The sequence below is a fragment of the Hylobates moloch genome, unplaced genomic scaffold (genome assembly GCF_009828535.3).
Source record: "Hylobates moloch isolate HMO894 unplaced genomic scaffold, HMol_V3 SCAFFOLD_3, whole genome shotgun sequence".
Taxonomy (NCBI): Eukaryota; Metazoa; Chordata; class Mammalia; order Primates; family Hylobatidae; genus Hylobates; species Hylobates moloch.
Window position 1 is genome coordinate 64,558,240 of NW_026652278.1, and position 18,196 is coordinate 64,576,435.

Genomic DNA, 18,196 nt, shown 5'->3' on the forward strand with positions numbered 1-18,196 from the left:
TGCTTTTAATGGGCATTTGTGTTTCTAATGTTTCAAGTGACAAACAATGCCTTGGTGAACTTTCTCTAGAACAACTCATTCAGCGCATGCACAAGTTTCTCTAGGCTCTAGGGCTGAGATTACCAGGTGGAGAAATGTGTGCATTTTCCCATAAACGAGATTCTGCCAAGTTGCCATCCGTGGTCATGCCAGTTCACACTCCCATCAGAAGTATGTGCAGGTTGCCTTTGTTCCACACCAACCCTTGTTATGGTCAAACCTTTGCAAATTTGTAATAAATGAGTTTTAGTCTGTTTCCTTCCTCAGTCGTTTCCATTCACATCACAGTATTTGAGCTGTGTTTAAAATTAGCCCATTTCCTGAGTTACCTTATCAGAGTCCTTGCTTCAGAGTCCCACGGAGTGAAGTTGACAGCTCCGTGGACTGCTGCTGCTGAGATATCTGCACTGGGGAGGGGTAGTTGATGCAGGGAAAGGCTTAGGATGGCTCTCCATGGCCCCTGGTACTGTGGGGTGACTCTGTTAAGCTTTTCTGGGAATTGAAACACACATTTGTGAGCTTTCACTTGCACACACTTTCTCTCTTCCTGGGTGGATCTGACCCGGGTAGGGCAGACTTATCTGTTGCATAAATGTGCCCAGCTCTGCTCAGAGAAAACTGAAGCCAGCAGCCTCTCAGACTGTCTTCCGTAAAAGGAGATGGTGGCTGTACCCACGTGGCAGGGAAAACTGAACCGTGAAGTCCGCGGCTCAGCCCTTTGCACACAGAAGCTGAGCTGTCCCTGTGTGAGGCAGAAAATGTCGGCTCTTGTTCATCTTGAGTCTATGCCTGATTACAGGCTCCAGACTCGGAGACCTCGAGGGTGCCTTACAGGGAAGGCGACATTCAGTGCCTACTAGGTGCCCGGCTTTTCTTTTTCTTAGCAGGGGTCTTATTTAATCATTTCTAGTACTCATATGAACCAAAGCCAACGTTCATTGTTGTATTCATTGCCATGTACTGTGCTAAAGGCATCGTGAGCCTTTGCTTAGTTCATCCCCACAACGCCCTTGTGAGGTGGGTGTGATTTCAGACTGTGAGGCCCTGATAGTGAAAGATAGAGCCAGCATTCAGCCTCATCAAGGCTGATTGCAGAGCTCCTGCTTTTATTATTTTCTCAATTGAGTTATAATTCACCTACCATGAAATGCATCATTTGTACAGTGTACAATTCAGTGGTTTCTAATACATTTACAAGGTTGTCCAAGCATCACCACCATCTAATTCCAGAATATTTTCATCACCTTCCAGAAAAACTACCTGTTAGCAGTCACTTCCCATTTCTCCCTCCACCTACATTCTGGCAACCACTAATCTACTTTTTTTTTTCTTTTTTAATGGATTTGCCTCTTATGGGCATTTCATATAAATGGAATAATATAAAATGTGGCCTTTTGTGTCTAGCCTCTTTTACTTAGCATAATGTCTTCAAGGTTCATCCATGTAGTAGCATGTGTCAGCACTTCATTCGTTTTTATTGCTGAATACTATTCCATTCCATTGTATTTATCTACTACATTTTGTTTGTCCATTTGTCAGTTGACGGGCATTTGGACTGCTTCCACTCTTTTTTTTTTTTTTTTTTTTGAGACGGAGTCTCGCTCTGTCGCCCAGGCTGGAGTGCAGTGGCGCAATCTCGGCTCACTGCAAGCTCCGCCTCCTGGGTTCACGCCATTCTCCTGCCTCAGCCTCTCCGAGTAGCTGGGACTACAGGCGCCCGCCACCACGCCCGGCTAATTTTTTGTATTTTTAGTAGAGACGGGGTTTCACCGTGGTCTTGATCTCCTGACCTCGGGATCTGCCCACCTCGGCCTCCCAAAGTGCTGGGATTACAAGCGTGAGCCACCGCGCCCGGCCTGACTGCTTCCACTCTTTTTGGCTGTTATGAATAATGCTGCTCTGAACATTTGTGTGTGAATTTTTTTGTATGGGCATGCTTTCTTTCTTTCTTCTTCTTCTTTTTTTTTTTTTTCAGACGGAGTCTTGCTCTGTCGCCAGGCTGGAGTGCAGTGGCGCAATCTTGGCTCAGTGCAACCTCTGGCTCCCGGGTTCAAGTGATTCTCCTGCCTCAGCCTCCCAAGTAGCTGGGACTACAGGCGCATGCCACCATGCCCAGCTAATTTTTGTATTTTTAGTAGAGATAGAGTTTCACCATGTTGGCCAAGATGTTCTTGATTTCTTGACCTTATGATCCACCTACCTTAGCCTCCCAAAGTGCTGGGATTATAGGTGTGAGCCACCGCGCCCGGCCAGACATGCTTTCGTGTCTCTTGGGTGTATACGTAGGAATGAATTCCTTGGAGAGCCCCTGCTTTTAATCGATTTGAGGAGGAAGGCATCAACTCCATTCAGAAATGAGCAAACGAAGGCCCACCAGGTGGTGAATTGACTTACTGATGACCACACAACTCATGAATGACGGGGATAGGAACACTACTGCTGATCCCCTGATTCAGAAACCCATGTTCTTTCCACCATTACACCCAACTCTCATTGTGCAGTTTAGGGAAACAGATGCAAGGAGGGAAAGACTGGGGTGGGAGAGGGGTGGAATCGGCTTAGGATCCTCCAGGTGCCCTGTCCCCCAACTCTTGCCCCTCCCCAGCACCAGCACGGTGTCTCCTGCCTGTGCCTGCTGCCCCACCCCCAGCCCCATTTGCTTAGTGTTGATGAGCCCCTTCCATTTGGGAAGGAAATGGATCCAATAAGGTCATTAACAGTGAAATGTTAGGGATTTGCCCTGTTTTTCAAATCTCCCTTTTCATTTGTCTCCCTCCTCCCATTCTTGTTTGCATTTAAAAGAGGACCCCCAGGAGGGCAATGCTTAACCTGCATGAAAGCCCCCTCAATGCTCCTTGTGATGCCCACTCCTAGCCTCTGCCTGGGGGTACTGTAAGCAGCTGTCGATTCCATCAATTGATTGACACATGGGGCTTGTCTTCAGCCATGTTATTCACCCAGACCTCATGTCCCTGATGTCTCCTGGTGCCTTCTAGGACCCTGTCTGGGTGGGTGTGGTGAGTGAAGTAGGAGACCCAGGTTACTGCTGTGATAAAGACACTGCCTCACCTTTACAAAGTTCTGCTTCATTTATAAAATACTTGATTTAATCAGATGCTTACTTTAGTTGAATCCTTCCATCAAGCTTGGATGTAGGAATTTCTTCCTGCATCTTACATATGGGGCAGATGAGGCCCAGGAAGTGGAATTCATGTGATCTTGGTGGCCAGAAAGCAGAAGAGCTAGGATGGGGACACAGACCTCCCTAATGCCAGTGGACAATTCTTGCCTTGCCTGCAGAACCAGAACTGTGGTCCAGGGCTCCAGACTCCAAAGCCATTGATGGCGTTCAGGACATACTATCCCCAAATAGTAATATGGCATTTGAGAAAACAGTAGAAGCAGGAAGGTCTCTCACCTTTCCCCTCCCTTCTTCCTTGATGCAGACTCTCATTCAAGAAGGTGTCTACCCTATACCCAGAAGAAAGGGACATCCTTATCTCTGGAGATACAGGGACACAGAGAAGAATCTGAACAAACAGGGCCTGCTAAGTTCTCTTCAGTTTATCACTATTAGATCATATCCCTTTTCTCCAGTCACACTTCTTCATGATCATCCACTTCTTCATCAAACTTGACATAGAGAAATATGCAGACTTACCTGTTTCTTTTCTTTTTTTTTTTTTTCTGAGACAGTTCTCGCTATGTCGCCCAGGCCGGAGTGTAGTGGTGCCATCTCGGCTTACTGCAGCCTCCACCTTCCTGGTTCAAGCAGTTTTCCTACCTCGGTCTCCTGAGTAGCTGGAATTACAGGCATGCGCCACCACACCTGGCTAATTTTTGTATTTTTGGTAGAGATGGGGCTTCACCATATTGATTAGACTGCTCTTGAACTCCTGGCCTCAAGTAATCTGCCCGCCTCAGCCTCCCAAAGTGCTGGGATCACAGGCGTGAGCCGCCACACCCGGCCAGAGTTACCTGTTTCTTTGGACCTTCATATCCTTATGAAGGCTTCTGCATCACATAAAAACTTAGATTAATTTGTATGCATTGTTCTTGTTACTCTGTCTTGTGTTATAGGGGCCTCAGCCATAAACCTAAGATGGGAAGGAAGGATATTTCTTTTCGGCTACCGCGTGTTCTACATTGCAGCGGTCTTCCTCATAGAAACTGTCACCCAAGGCTCTGATAATGGAGATATGTCAGAAATGCTAGGGCTGTGTGTCCAGAATAGTAGGCGCCAGCCATAGGTGACTGTTGAGCTCTTAAAATGTAGCAAGTCTGATTTGAGATGTGCTGTGGCATATAAACTCCACACAGGTTTTCAAAAATTTCATGTGACACAAAGAATATGAAATAGCCTGTTAATAGTTTTCTAGTATTGGCTGGGCATGGTGGCTCACACCTGTAATCCTGGCACTTTAGGAGGCTGAGGCCAGAGGATCACTTGAGCCCAGGAGCTTGACATCATCCTCGGCAATATAGCGAGACCTCATCTCTACAAATAATTAAAAACATTAGCTGGGCGTGGTGGCACACATCTATGGTTCCAGTCACTTGGGAGTCTGAGGTGAGAGGATTGCTTGAGCCCAGGAGGTCAAGGCTGCAGTGAACCATGATTGACCCACTGCACTCCAGCCTAGGTGATGGAGCAAGACCCCGTCTCAAAAAAAAAAAAAGTTTTTTTTTCTGATATTGATTAGATGTAGAAACAACATTTTGGATATACTGGGTTAAATAAAATACATTATTTCACTTGGGAGGCTGAGGCAGAAGGATTGCTTTGATTGTTTGAGGCTGTAGTGAGCCTTGATTGCACCACTGCACTGCATTCTGGGTGACAGAGAGATTATCTAAAAAAAAATTAATTTCATCTGTTCTTTTTAAATGTGGCTAGTAGAAAATTTAAAATTGCATATGTGGCTCATATTATCTTCCTGTTGGACAGTGCTCTGCTAGATGGTAAATTCCATGGCTAAGGAGTTTGCACTCTGCATTTAAAGCAGTGGGTTTCTGGGCATCCTTGGGCCTCAGTTTCCTCATCTGTAAGCTGCAGTTTCCTCATCTGGAATCCATTATCTCGAAAGGACCCATCCAGCTTGAGCAGTATTGTGAGGTGACCATCAAGTTCCCTAGGCCTCATTTTCTTTCTTTCTTTCTTTTTTTCTTTTTTTGAGACAGAGTCTTGCTCTGTCATCCAGGCTGGAGTGTACTGGCACAATCTTGACTCACCGCAACCTCTGCCTCCCTGGTTCAAGTGGTTCTCATGCCTCAGCCTCTCTAGTAGCTGGGATTACAGGAGCGCCGCACCACACCCAGCTAACTTTTTTTATAGTTTTAGTAGAGACGGGTTTCGCCATGTTGGCCAGGCTGGTCTTGAACTGGCCAAGTGATCCACCCACCTCAGCCTCCCAAAGTGCTGGGATTACAGGTGTGAGCCACTGCACCCGGCCTGGCCTCTATTTCATCTGTCAGATGAGGTAAATGATTCCTGCCTTGTTCTCTGCTCCCACTTTTCAAATGAGAGAATGGACGAGGAAATACTTGGAAAGTGCACAGAACTGTGCAAATGCCAGGTGTTATCATTGTTACTCACCCAGCTCACACCTGTAGACACCTTGAGTAGCCAGGTGGAGGACGGCAGCTTCCTGGCTAACAGAGTAGGCAGACAACAGAGCCCTGAGCCTGGGCAGGGGTCCTGAGTGCCATTCTGCCTTTGCCTTGGATTGTGTGAGAGCTCTTGGACCATCTGCATGTCTGTGTGCCCTGGCCAAATGGACAGATGAAAATGACACCATGAGTTGCTGAAATGCCATGTTCTGAGGACTCTAAAATGTCACGGAGCTCCTGTGTATGGTATGTGAGGCCAGAAGGCAGTTTTCATGATTGCTGTTTTACTGATGGAAATACACAAGAGATCGAAGTGACTTGCTCAAGGTCATAGAGGGAGGCAGTGCCCTTGGCCGAGGCCTGAGGTCTTTCGATTTCTAGCTCAGTCCAGTCCCACCTCTGCAGTATCTCCAAGCCACGGCGTTGGGGTTTGGTTGTCTCACAGTGAAAGTAAACTTGTCTACACTCAGATCCTTTTCTCCCTGTTGTCAGGAGGTGCTGGGACAGTGGGAATTGTGAGACTGGAGGTCCGGAGGCTGGCTGTTTGCTAAGCCATCCACCAGGAGGCTGAGAAGTAAGCCTGTTGTGCCTGCCCTGCCACATTCCAGGGCTGTTCTGTTCTCCCCGGAGGGAATGGGGGCCTGCTTTATTTTTAGCTAGTTCAGTGTGACAGCCTTGTTCTCTTTCTGGGCAAGGACTTGGCCACTCTTACCAGTCAGGATGCTCCTTTTAGAACCTCCAGGGCCTACTCAGGTTCTCCTAGGAAGAGGGGGCCAAGGGAAGGGGAGCTGAAGTTGGAGTGCCACTCTGCTTGCTGGGGGCCTGGGGCATTTGGCTTAACTGCACAGCCCTAGGTTCCACCTACCTCATGTGGGGTTCATAACAGCTACCTTACACATTGTGCAGATTTGGAAGGAGGAGCTTAAAGCACCCAGCGTGGGCCCTGTCCACATTCACGTTGCTAGAACCTCAGTTTCTTCATCAAGAATGGGGATCCCAGCTGGGCGCAGTGGCTCACGCCTGTAATCCCAGCACTTTGGGAGGCTGAGGCGGGCGGATCACAAGGTCAAGAGATCAAAACCATCCTGGCCAACATGGTGAAACCCCATCTCTACTAAAAATACAAAAATTAGCTGGACGTGGTGGCGTGCGCCTGTAGTCCCAGCTACTCAGGAGGTTGAGGCAGGAGAATCGCTTGAACCCGGGAGGTGGAGGTTGCAGTGAGCTGAGATTGCGCCACTGTACTCCAGCCTGGTGACAGAGTGAGACTCTGTCTCAAAAAAGAAAACAATGGAGATCCCATTTTCCTCATGATTTGTTGTGTGTAAACAGAGTTCATTGAAACAGAACCAACAGTTTACACGTGCTGAGAGACACGTATGAACTTGGAAGAAGAGACCAGGCAAGGCTGTGTCCCCAGGACGGGGTTTTTGAGTGCCTGAGGGATGGTTTTGGCTTTGGTGATGATCTCACACAGACCTGTCACTGAGGAGCCCTCCAGTGGAATTGATTATCCCAGACACAGTTCCTCTGGTAGCTTGCAGGTGACTCAGCTTGAATAAGGGAGTGGGAATCCTGATTATCTTTAGGTCCCTCTGTCCCTCTGGGCCTCGGCCATGCAGTGGTGAAGTGGTGAGGGAAAGGCAGGGGTTAGAAGTGCCTGGAACTCTGTACCTTAGAGAAAGCCTGAAGTGAGAGGCTGCTGCCGGGGGAGAAGGGCTGGGCCATTCGGGGAAGTCTCCGGGCCTTATCTGAGCCAGCAAACCCTCTGAGACCTCCCTAGGCTAGTCGTCACCGGAGGCCTCCCGCCCAGCACAGGAGCCACCCAGCCTGGCCCAGGAGCCACCACGTGGTGCCTCCTAAGGCTCCTGGGCACACAAAGGACCCAGAGGGCATGGCTCCTGTACCCCTGGCACTCATGGTCTAGCTGGCGGTGTGGACCATGCATGTGTCCCTGCAACGCCCAGGAAAGACACACACCACGAAGTGTCTCCCAGGCAGATCGACTCCTACATAGTGAACACCTAAGGTCAAGGGGATGCTGAGGAGAGGAGTGGACGGTGTGGGGTGGGGCGGATCATGGCATGTGCTCCTGAGAAGGTGAGTTGGGAGGTGAGCTTTGGGAGGAAGAAGGAGCTGGGGACGGAGAGGCCCAGGAGGCAGACTGGACGGGGCTCTGCGAGGAAGGACCTTTGAGGTGATGAGCCACCATCAGGGTGCTGGGGGTTAGTGGTTACTTTAGGGACCCCACTAGATCAGGGCTGCCTCCCCTCGTGGCCATTTCCCTCCCTGCTCAGAGACCGGCTGCCGAGAGCAGGACAGAAACTAGGTTCCCGGCTGCCACCCGCACTACTGAGGTGGGGCTGGGCAGCGGCAGAAGCCATGTGCAGGCAGGAAGAGGAGTCCGGGGCTGCTGGGCGGGCACAGACCACGGTGCGGGCCCAGGCTCTCAGCTTGCTATGGCTGTTGAACTTCCTTCCCAGACTATGTGAAAGGGGAAGGAGCAGATCGGACAGCTTGTTGTGGCTCTGATCCCAGCTGGAGGGGAGAAGAGGCCTCCTGGAGGTCACACTGGAGTGGCGTGCTTTCGGCAAGGCCGGGCAGCCATGCTGTTCTGGGGTGGCTGGAGCTGTGGCGGTGATGCCCCCTGTAGTACCGCATCTCCCTCTCCAGGAAGCCCCTGGCCCTGGCTCTCCCTGGACTGAGAGGATAGAGCACAGCACCAGGAATCAGGGAGCTTGCCGTCCACCCCAGTCTCTGCAAGTATGTCGCCCTGGCCAGTTGAGGAACCTCCTGGCCTCTCATTCTTGCCCAGGGCGTTGGAAGTGATGGTACCTGCTCTGCTTCTGCAGACAGGATGCTGTAAGGACCAACAGGTAAAAGCGCTGTGCAAAGTAGAGAGGCCTTTATAAGTCAAAGTCATAGGAGCACACCCACGTGACAGATGGGAAGACTGAGGTGCCCACAGGATGGCAGAGCCAGAAGTCAAATGCAGATGTCTACATGGCCCCGACTGTGCCCTGTCATCGGATCGGGAGGGGTACTGAGGAAGTCTTTAGTATGGCTCTGCTAGTTTGAGTCTTAGAGAGTGTCCGCAGGAAATAGGAAGCGGGAAGTAGGTTTTTAAAGAAAAAAGTGTTTATGATATAATTCCATTTTTGTAAAACAAAAAGAACCATCCATCTCTGTATGTATGAGTGCTTGTTTAGGGAGGAAGATAGTCCTAGTACATAGAGCTCTAAAGCCCTTGTACATAAAGCAGTGATATCTCTGGGAGACTGGGGGAAGAATTAATGATTTTTACTTTTATGCATTTTTATGATGTTGGAATATATTTTACAGTAAGTATATATTACTGTTATTGCTTCTTTATTGTTGTTTTTTTGAGATGGAGTTTCGCTCTTGTTGCCCAGGCTGGAGTGCAATGGCACAATCTCGGCTCACTGCAACCTCGAGCGCAATGGCACAATCTCGGCTCACTGCAACCTCCGCCTCCTGGGTTCAAGTGATTCTTCTGCCTCACCCTCCCAAGTAGCCTGGATTACAGGCATGCGCCACCACGCCCAGCTAATTTTGTATTTTTAGTAGAGACGGGGTTTCTCCATGTTGGTCAGGCTGGTCTTGAACTCCCGATCTCAGGTGATCCACCTGCCTCGGCCTCCCAAAGTGCTGGGATTACAGGCACGAGCCACCGCTCCCGGCCTATTATTGCTTCTTTAAAAAAACACAATGAAACAGTGCAAATGTTTCAGAGTAGTTTTGTTAGAATCTTTCATTTGCCATTTTTTCAGGCATATTGCCTCCCAGCTTTAGTTTTCTACCGATGGGTCAATAGCATTTGTGGTAGATGCCTTTTTTTTGTTTTTTGTCTTTTTTGAGATGGAGTCTCACCTTGTTGCCCAGGCTGGAGTGCAGTGGTGCAATCTCAGCTCACTGCAACCTCTGCCTCCTGGGTTCAAGTGATTCTCCTGCCTCAGCTTCCCGAGTAGCTGGGATTACAGGCATCTGCCACCACACCCAGCTAATTTTTTTTGTATTTTTAGTAGAGTTGGGGTTTCACCATGTTGGCCAGGCTGGTCTTGAACTCCTGACCTCTCAAGTGATCCACCCACCTTGGCCTCCCAAAGTGCTGGGATTACAAGCGTGAGCCACCGCGCCTGGCCGGTAGATGCATTTTTCAGGCATTGAGATGAAAGGAGTTAGGGGTACATGATTATGTCACTTAGGGATGGGAGGGAGGGAAATGACACTTGATGCTTACTTTGTTTCTGCACATTAAAATCCTCCCCATAACCCTCTGAAGTGGAGTATTATCTCCATCTTAAAAGTGAGACTCAGAGAGATTAAGTAACTTGTCCAAAGTCACACAGCTAATAAATAGGATTTGAACCCAGCTCTCTGTCCACAGCCCTGTGTTCTTTCCACCACGTGAGGAAAATGGAAATGCTTAAGGTGAAGCCCAAATGGGAGGTTACGAGCCCTGGAATCTAGACCCAGCTGCCATTTATAAACTCCTCAACTTAGCTTGAATCATGGGTCTGTTTCCTCTCCTAGATAATGGAGATAATGATGTCTTTCCTGCCTACTTCACTGGGCTGCAGTGACAGGAGAAAGGGAACTAGCATTAAAGCACCTGCTTCCTGCCTGGCACTTGGCATCCACAAGCTCATTTAACTTCTTTCTACACAGTTCAAATGGGATAATATATGTGAAGGTTCTGTGTCTGAAGGGCCAGTGCACATGTGAGCCATTGCTAATCGCGATGTTAATAAGCACCCAGGACCCATTCTCTTTGAGTCAGTGTCCTTAGCAAAGGGAAGTGAATTCTGATGTTGAAATCTCTGTCCTCCCCTAAGCTAACATCTTTCTTAACCCTTCAGGGTGCACGTCACAATTTCCTTTTGTAAGTGGAGCGCCTCGCTTGGAAAGTTCATTTTAAAGGCCTGCGCCAGCAGCTTCAGTCACGCCTGCTGTTCTGCAGCATTCTCGATCCTCACGGGAGGGTGGATGAGAGAGGGAGTGAAATTTTCCATGGCTGTGCCCCCTTCCACGGGGTGGGGTGAAAATGGCTGGGATGGTTACCAGTGGTTACTAGTGCCTCCTGCTGTGACTGGCCTGTTCACTTGGGCATGTCCAATCTTGAGTTTGTGTTTTGTGCATGTTCTGTTGGGAGCAGGAGGTGGGGCTGGGGTCGGGCACAGAAATGTTTGTGAGTTGATTGCGGTGCTAGGCCGTTGAGTTCTTTCCTTGGCTGGAGGGCTCTGAGCCAGGGAAGCTTGGCGAGGCTGTGTGTTTTCTGCTGATGACATGTCTTCCTGCTCTGTGGGGGTCCAACTTTGGGAGCCACTGAGAGCTTCAAGGCCCCCTTGGTCCACAAGAAGGAGAATCCAGGACAAGTGTCTGGAAAGTGTTTGAGCAAGAGCCCCCGCCCTGTGCAGCCAGTCTGGCTACCCTCATAGGAAGGGCTCTTCCCTCTGGGCAGTGGTGGACAGAGGCCCTGGAGGCTGGATGCGGGTTCTCAGGCAAGAGTCTGAGGGACCCAGCTCGGTGTCTGATGTCTGGTGTCTGGGACCGGGCGCCTTCCCATTTCCATCCCAGCCTGACCAGAGTCCCACATGTTCGTCTCAGGCACTGTGTTTGAGAGTGAGCATTTGAGGGCCTGGGTTTCTGTCATGACTCCTGGGAACCTCTGTCTTCTGATAGATGGTCCACAGACCGAGGCTTACAGTGGAAGCAGCTGAAAGTGGTGCTGTGCGGTGTCCTCTCCATCTCCCAAATGGAGGGTGGGGAAGGATTCTTCGGGCACCGATGTTTTCCTGGAGCAGTAAAGCAGCGGTGATTTGGAGGCAGCACCTAAGAGAAGGGGACAGGATTATGGAGATGTGAGTGTGTGAGAGTGTGTGTGTGTGTGTGAGTACTTGTGTGTGTATGTGTGTGAGTGTGTGAGAGTGTGAGTGTGTGTGAGAGTGTGTGTGTAGAGAGAGAGGGAAGAGGGGAAAAGGAAGGAGGAGAGTAAAGATCTGGAGATGCTGTGGAGAGGAGGGCAGAAATAGAAAAGTTGAAAGGCCACAGACTTTGGCCAAATCCCCAAAGACCAAGAGTCATCCTTTCTTCCTGGGTTTCTGGCAGAGATCTGGAGCAAATGGGCAGGAGAGATTGCTCCAGTGCCCTTTCTTCCTCCCTCTCTCCTTCTACCCACTGCCCATTCCCAGCCTCTTTCCCAGGGAGATAAGCGTGGTCCAGTGGAGTGCCGGGCGGGGCTGGTCTGAACGAGGAAGATGCGTTTTGCTCAGTGAGGTGCTGGGTTCTCTGGGCTCCTCGAAGTTTTCTGCAGATGTCTCTCGACATGTGCTTTTCTCCAATGCCTCCGGGCCACTTAAAGGCCCACAGTCCAGAGGGGCATGTCTGCTGAGTCCTGCACCAGGTGCCTGCCTGGCTGGGCAGTGTGGTAGGTACCAGGGAGCTGACTTCTCCCCTGGCAGCCCAGCCCCAGGCCTAGGGTCTTTGCTGGTTCAGTGGCCCCTTCTGATCTCCCGAGGACCAGTAGAAAGAAAGGGCTTCCTTTCATTGTCCTCATTTATGTAAAATCCAGGAGGCCCCAGTTTCAGTTCCAGCCTTGCCTGAATTGAACCCCCGTTTTGGCCCCAGTATTCATGTCTCTTCTGAGAGGGGTTGTACCTCATGATGACTCATGAACCTGAACAAAAGGAGGAAAACCCTCCCTCCATACCAGCTTGAGGACCAGGCCATCCTCTGTGTCTGCAGCCTGCTTTTTGATTTGAGCTTCTAAGCTTTATTTGGGTTAGCTTGGTTGTCCTGAAACATTGGGGTTTTTGGATCAATGTCTGTGTGCTGAGCTGCACCTTGACTTAGAAGGCAGGATAGCTGTGGAGTTACGGAGAGCTGCCTTTTCTAGAAGCTTCTCCTGTCCAGCGGGAAAACCCCAACAGCTCTACTCGGATCTGCCTTCTGCAGAGCAGGGGACCGGCCTTTCTTAAGGGGCAAGGATGATCGTATGGAGGAGCCTTAGACTTGCAGGTATAAAACCTCACTCCCCCAGCTGTGTGCTTTGAACTAATCACTTAGCTTCTTGGACCCTCAGTTTCTGTGTCTGTAAAATGGGGATTAAGAACATCTCCCAGACAGTTTTGAAGTTTAAATGACATACTGGATCTTGATATATTGATATACTGTAAACCACAAGAGAATTATATAGTATTATTCCAGGATCCAGCATTGTTTGAATTCCTCCTTTGTGTCAAGCAACTGGGTGAGTTCCAAAGGTCTATCAATATGTTTTCTTTCCCTAGGGAACTCAGTATCACAGGAGATGGACAGCTCCGTAAAAGGATAATCATGATGTGTGAGGAGTGTGGTCGTTGGGGCATGTCTAAAATGCTGGAGTAGCAGTGTGCCTTTTTTAAAACTGAAATTAAAAAAATTTTTTTTGAGATGGAGTCTTGCTGCATTGCCCAGGCTGGGGTGCAATGGCGCAATCTTGGCTCACTGCAATCTCCTCTACCTCCTGGATTCAAGCGATTCTCCTATCTCAGTCTCCTGAGTAGCTGGGATTACAGGCATGCACCACCATGCCCAGCTAATTTTTGTATTTTTAGTAGAGACCGGGTTTTATTTACCATGTTGGCCAGGCTGGTCTTGAACTCCTGACCTCAAGTAATCCACTCGCCTCGGCCTCTCAAAGTTCTGGGGTTACAGGCATGAGCCATTGCTCCCAGCCTTAAAATTAAAATTAAAAAATATTTTAGAGGTGCGATATCACTATGTTGCTCAGGCTGGTCTTGAACTTTTGGGCCTGAGCAATCCTCCTGCCTTGGCCTCCCAAAGTGCCAGGATTACAGGCATGAGCCACTGTGCCAGCTAGCAGTGTGGTTTTTATTGTATGATCTTGCGCTTGCTCCTCCATTCTCCACGCAGCAGACACACAACTCTCATCATGGTTGTAATCAGTAAAGCCGTCTCAAGGCTCGCTGTGCTGTGGGATCCCGCTTGTATTTGTTTATGTGGCTCATCAGGCCCTGTGTGGTTGAGCTCTGGGCAGTCTTTCCAGGCACACCGTCTGCTTGTTCATCACAAAACCACCCTCCGTCCCCTTCAGACTTCATATATGCCCTTGCTTGTGCCTGGGCGTGCTCTCCAACTTCGCCTCTCCAGGAAGCTTTCTCTCCCATGCTTGCAACATGGCTGTCTCTCCCCACAGACCCAGGGCACTGTGACGGCAAGGGCTGCCGATGAGTGCCACCACCCAGAGTAGGGCATGGCTTGTCTCTCCTCCCAGGGCCATGTTTTTGGCAATTTTTTTTCCTTAAAAAAAAAAAAAAGATATATATATATATGCATCTTTTTTTTTTTTTTTTTTTTTTTGAGACTGGATCTCACTCTGTCACCCAGGCTAGGGTGCAGTGGCACGATCATAGCACCCTGCAACCTCTGCTTCCCCAGCTCAGGCAATCCTCCCGCCTCAGTCTCCTGAGTAACTGGGACTACAGGGGCGTATCACCATGCCTGGCTAATTTTTGTATTTTTTTAGAGACGAGGTTTTGCCGTGTTTCTCAGGCTGCTCTTGAACTCCTGGCCCCAAGCAATCTGCCTTCCTTAGCCTCCCAAAGTGTTGGGATTACCGGTGTGGTCCACTGCTCCTGGCCAACTGTTAATTTTTTTTTTTTTTTTTAGAGACAGTCTCACTCTGTCACTTAGGCTGGAGTACAGTGGTTCAATCATGGCTCAATGCAGCCTCAACCTCTTGGGCCCAAGCGATCCTCTTGCCTCAGCCTCCCGAGTAGCTGAGACTATAGGTGTGCATCACCATGCTGGGCTAATTTTTATTTTTTGTAGAGACAGGGTTGTTGCCCAGGCTAGTCTGGAACTCCTGGGCTCAAATGAACCTCCTGCCTTGGCCCTGCAAAGTTCTGGGATTACAGGTGTCAGCCACCATGCCTGGCCTCTTCTGGCAATTTCTATTCTGGCTCTTGGTGGTTCCTGATTGCCCTTCTTTGAGCTGCTTTATTGTAAAGGGAAAAGGGTGGTAGGGCTAGTGGTTAGGAGTGGGGGCAAGGATCATCCTTGGGCATAGAGAGTGTTGGCAGACACTTTGGGAGGCCTAGGTGGGTGGATCACTTGAGGTCAGGAGTTTTAGACCAGCCTGGCCAACATGGTGAAACCCTGTCTCTACTAAAAATACAAAAATTAGCAGGGCATGGTGGCGCATTCCTGTAATCCCAGCCACTCAGGAGGCTGAGGCAGGAGAATTGCTTGAACCTGGGAGGTGGAGGTTGCAGTGAGCCAAGATTGTGCCACTGCATTCCAGCCTGGGTGACAGAGGGAGACTATGAAAAAAAAAAACCAAAACAAAAAAAACCCAAAACAAACAAGCAAACACAAAAACACCAGTGTTAAGGTCTTTTCAGCCTTGCGGGGCCGTAAATCTCTCTCTCTATCCACTTGGAGCCTTCTGTGTGCAAGGCTCCATGTGAGGCACTGGGGAGGTCAAGGTGACACGCATGGAAAGCTGGGATCCAGGCCAGACCCTGTCTAGGGAGGGGTCAGTGCTGAAGGAGGGGTGATATCCAGCCTGAAGGACTTGGACATCTTCAGGAGGAAGTGACAGTTTATTTGAACCTTGAAGGTTAGGTGAGCTGGGAAGAAAAGGAAGGGTATTTCAGGTAGAGGTGACAGCAGGAGGAGAGCCTGGAGCACCTACTAGGAATGGTAGAGGTGGTTTGGCTGGAGTTCAGAGAGCACAGAGCCACACCTGCAGAGGGTAGGTGCCTTGGCAGTGGGGAGGCATTGCAAGGCTTTGGGCAGAGGCATGACTTGATTAGGGTTGCATTTTAAGAGGCTGATGCTGCAGTGGTGTAGAAGATGGATTGGAAGGAAGAGATCGAAGATAAACTGTTACAGTGGATGATCATCAGCAATCCAGGCACATAGAGCAGCAGAAAGAGTGGATGGTGAAACAGAAGAACCTTTCTCGGTGGACTCCACAGGGATAGTGCCATCAGGACAGGTGTCTAGCCCAATTCTAGGCACCTAGCTGGTGCCCAGTGAATACTTTTTTGGGAGAATAAATGCGAAGATACCATGAAGGACGAACAATTAGTGATAGCCAGTGACAACCCAGGGTGCCTAAGGTTAGGAGCCTCGGCAGCTTGAGGAGAAAGGGAAACCCAGGAAGAGGAGCAGGTTGGGTCAGGCCTGGTGAAGGGTGGGAGTAGCTTGACTCAGAGGTACAGGGCCCATGGCCTGGCACACGGGCCCAGCACATGGGTATGGGAGCCCAGGGGCTGTCTCCATACATTGAGGCTGGGTTTAAGGTTTCTGTGCTCTGGCCTGCCACCCTGTGTTCTCAGAAGGGTCCTAGCCCTTTGGCCGCCATTTCTGCCTTTCTAGAAGTCTTGCCCATGGACACCTGCCAGTACTACTGTCTCATGTTAATAATAATAGCTGATGCTTATTGAGCACTTACTATGTTCTAAGTGCTTCTGTCTCATTTGAACTTGTCCTATATGTTAGGTCCTATCTATCATCTCAGTTTTTCAGTTGAGGAAACTGAAATTCACACAGCTGTTAAGCTCTGAGGCTAGGATTGAACCCAGTTGGCTGGCTCCAGAGCCCTTGTTCGTAGCCTCTCTGTCATTCCCATCCCAGTGAGAGTGAGCCAGCCAATTCTCACAGAGAGAAGGAGGCTTGAGGTGTTCCTGATACTGGAGGAAAACTGCCTCCATCAAGTACTTGGAGGTTGAAGGGCAGCTTCCATGTCATATTTGAGGGTTGGAAAGGATCTTAGAGATATCGGGTTCATTTTACAGGCCAGGAACTAGGGCTCAGAGCATTTGCAAGCCTGTTCTGGGTGACATGGTTGACAGCAGTTGAATGACCTTCCGCCATGTGATGTGCCAGCGTGTGTGTTCCTGTGCCTGTGGGAGCTGGCTATCTCGGCGGGTGGGTGCCTCACCTTGCCCTGTCCTCCCCCTCGACCTCACTCTCCTTCCTTCTCATCTCCCTCCAGATTGACAAGTATCTCTATGCCATGCGGCTCTCCGATGAAACTCTCATAGATATCATGACTCGCTTCAGGAAGGAGATGAAGAATGGCCTCTCCCGGGATTTTAATCCAACAGCCATAGTCAAGATGTTGCCAACATTCGTAAGGTCAATTCCTGATGGCTCTGGTAAGTCTCTCACCCAGAGATTGAACCCTGAGGGCTAAATGTTCTGTGAAATCTTCCTTCTAACTTCATTTGTTCATACATTTGCTCATTCATTCATTCACCATTCCATCAGTCTGCTCTCCCATCCATCCATCCATCCGCTGATCCATCCATCGATCCATCCATCCAATATGTGTCTACTGAGTATCTACCTTATGCCAGGAGGTGGGGATACCATGGTTGGGCAAGGCTGACCTGCTGTCATTGACTTTACTCTCTAGTGGCTTGTGATACTTTAGAAAGTGTAGTGTTTATGGGTCTCGCAGATGCTGTGTGGGTTGCTCTTATGTCTTCAGAACATGAAGAACTCCAGAACAAATGAAGGGTTCATTTTAGGGAAATCTCTCCATCAGGGAATCAAAGCTTCCCTCTCTTCTTACCCCAGATAATAGCAATCCTAATGGACAGGTGGGTCTCAGACTTAGAGGCAGAGATTCCAGACCCACTTTGGACAGCTTTCACAGATGCAGAATTGAGGCAGCCCCCAAAACAAAGAAATGCAGAGGGGAGGTGGAATTGAAAGAAAAATTGTATCCTTTCACTCTGCATCCTGTGGCTCATACTCTGCAGTGGGGCATTGGGAGAGGGCCCCCGAGGATTGTCTGTTTCTCCTCCCCAGAGGAGTGGCATCAGCCCCTGCACCTGGCTGAGTGGAGACTGGGAGGTCACAGTCTGGCCTGCTCAGTGGAAGCTGTTCTTCCTGGCGGACCCGCAGTTACTAGTTTGCGGAGGTGAATGCTGTGCTTGCTCCAGCGTGGCGCCCTCACAGGAATCCTCTGTTAGCTGTGTTCTGTGCTCTAGGGTGGGGCTCACCTGCTCTAGGCAGCAGAGGGAGGGAGAGCAGGAGGAAGTCAGGTTTCCCTTGGGGTTGTGAGTACAGGACCAGTGAGTACAGCCTTCACACACCCCTGCGATTTCTTCCCCGCTCTCAAGGCTCTTATTTAAAGGAGTGATTTGGGGCATCTTGTATGCAGCCTGCAAAATGGACGCCAGGAAACTGCAGCTATTGCAGCTGATGTTCTTGAAAGATGGGCAAGTGGGAGTAGACTGGTTGCAGCAGGAAAAGACCTCTGCTGTCTGCCTGCAGTCATCCTGAATGAGATTTGGATGCTGATAAAGAGGCCGTGTGCTGTTCACTGTGGCCATGGGTGGAGTCTACTTCATGCTCACATATTAGCATGTACATCTCTGATGTAAGCCTACTCCACCTCCACCCTTTTGTTTAGGTGTTGATTACTAGCACCTGCTTCTAGTGTTTTAAGAACTACTGAAGAGATTCTGGCCATCAGAGTGAATAGACTGTGGTCTCCCCTGGGTAT

The 18,196-nt window shown here is 49.6% G+C and overlaps 1 protein-coding gene across 5 annotated transcripts in view; it reads left to right on the top strand.

Annotated features, from left to right (window-relative positions):
- The window catches only part of HK1 (hexokinase 1), a 127,963-nt gene that overhangs the window by 52,154 nt on the left and 57,613 nt on the right, over positions 1 to 18,196 (top strand). For 4 of the 5 annotated variants that reach the window (XM_058436307.1, XM_058436308.1, XM_058436309.1 and 1 more), the window contains one exon: positions 16,676 to 16,838. In XM_058436307.1, coding sequence (XP_058292290.1) covers positions 16,676 to 16,838 — 163 coding nt within the window. The remainder of the gene's footprint in view (positions 1 to 16,675; positions 16,839 to 18,196) is intronic. The other variant, XM_058436310.1, reaches the window with a different exon arrangement.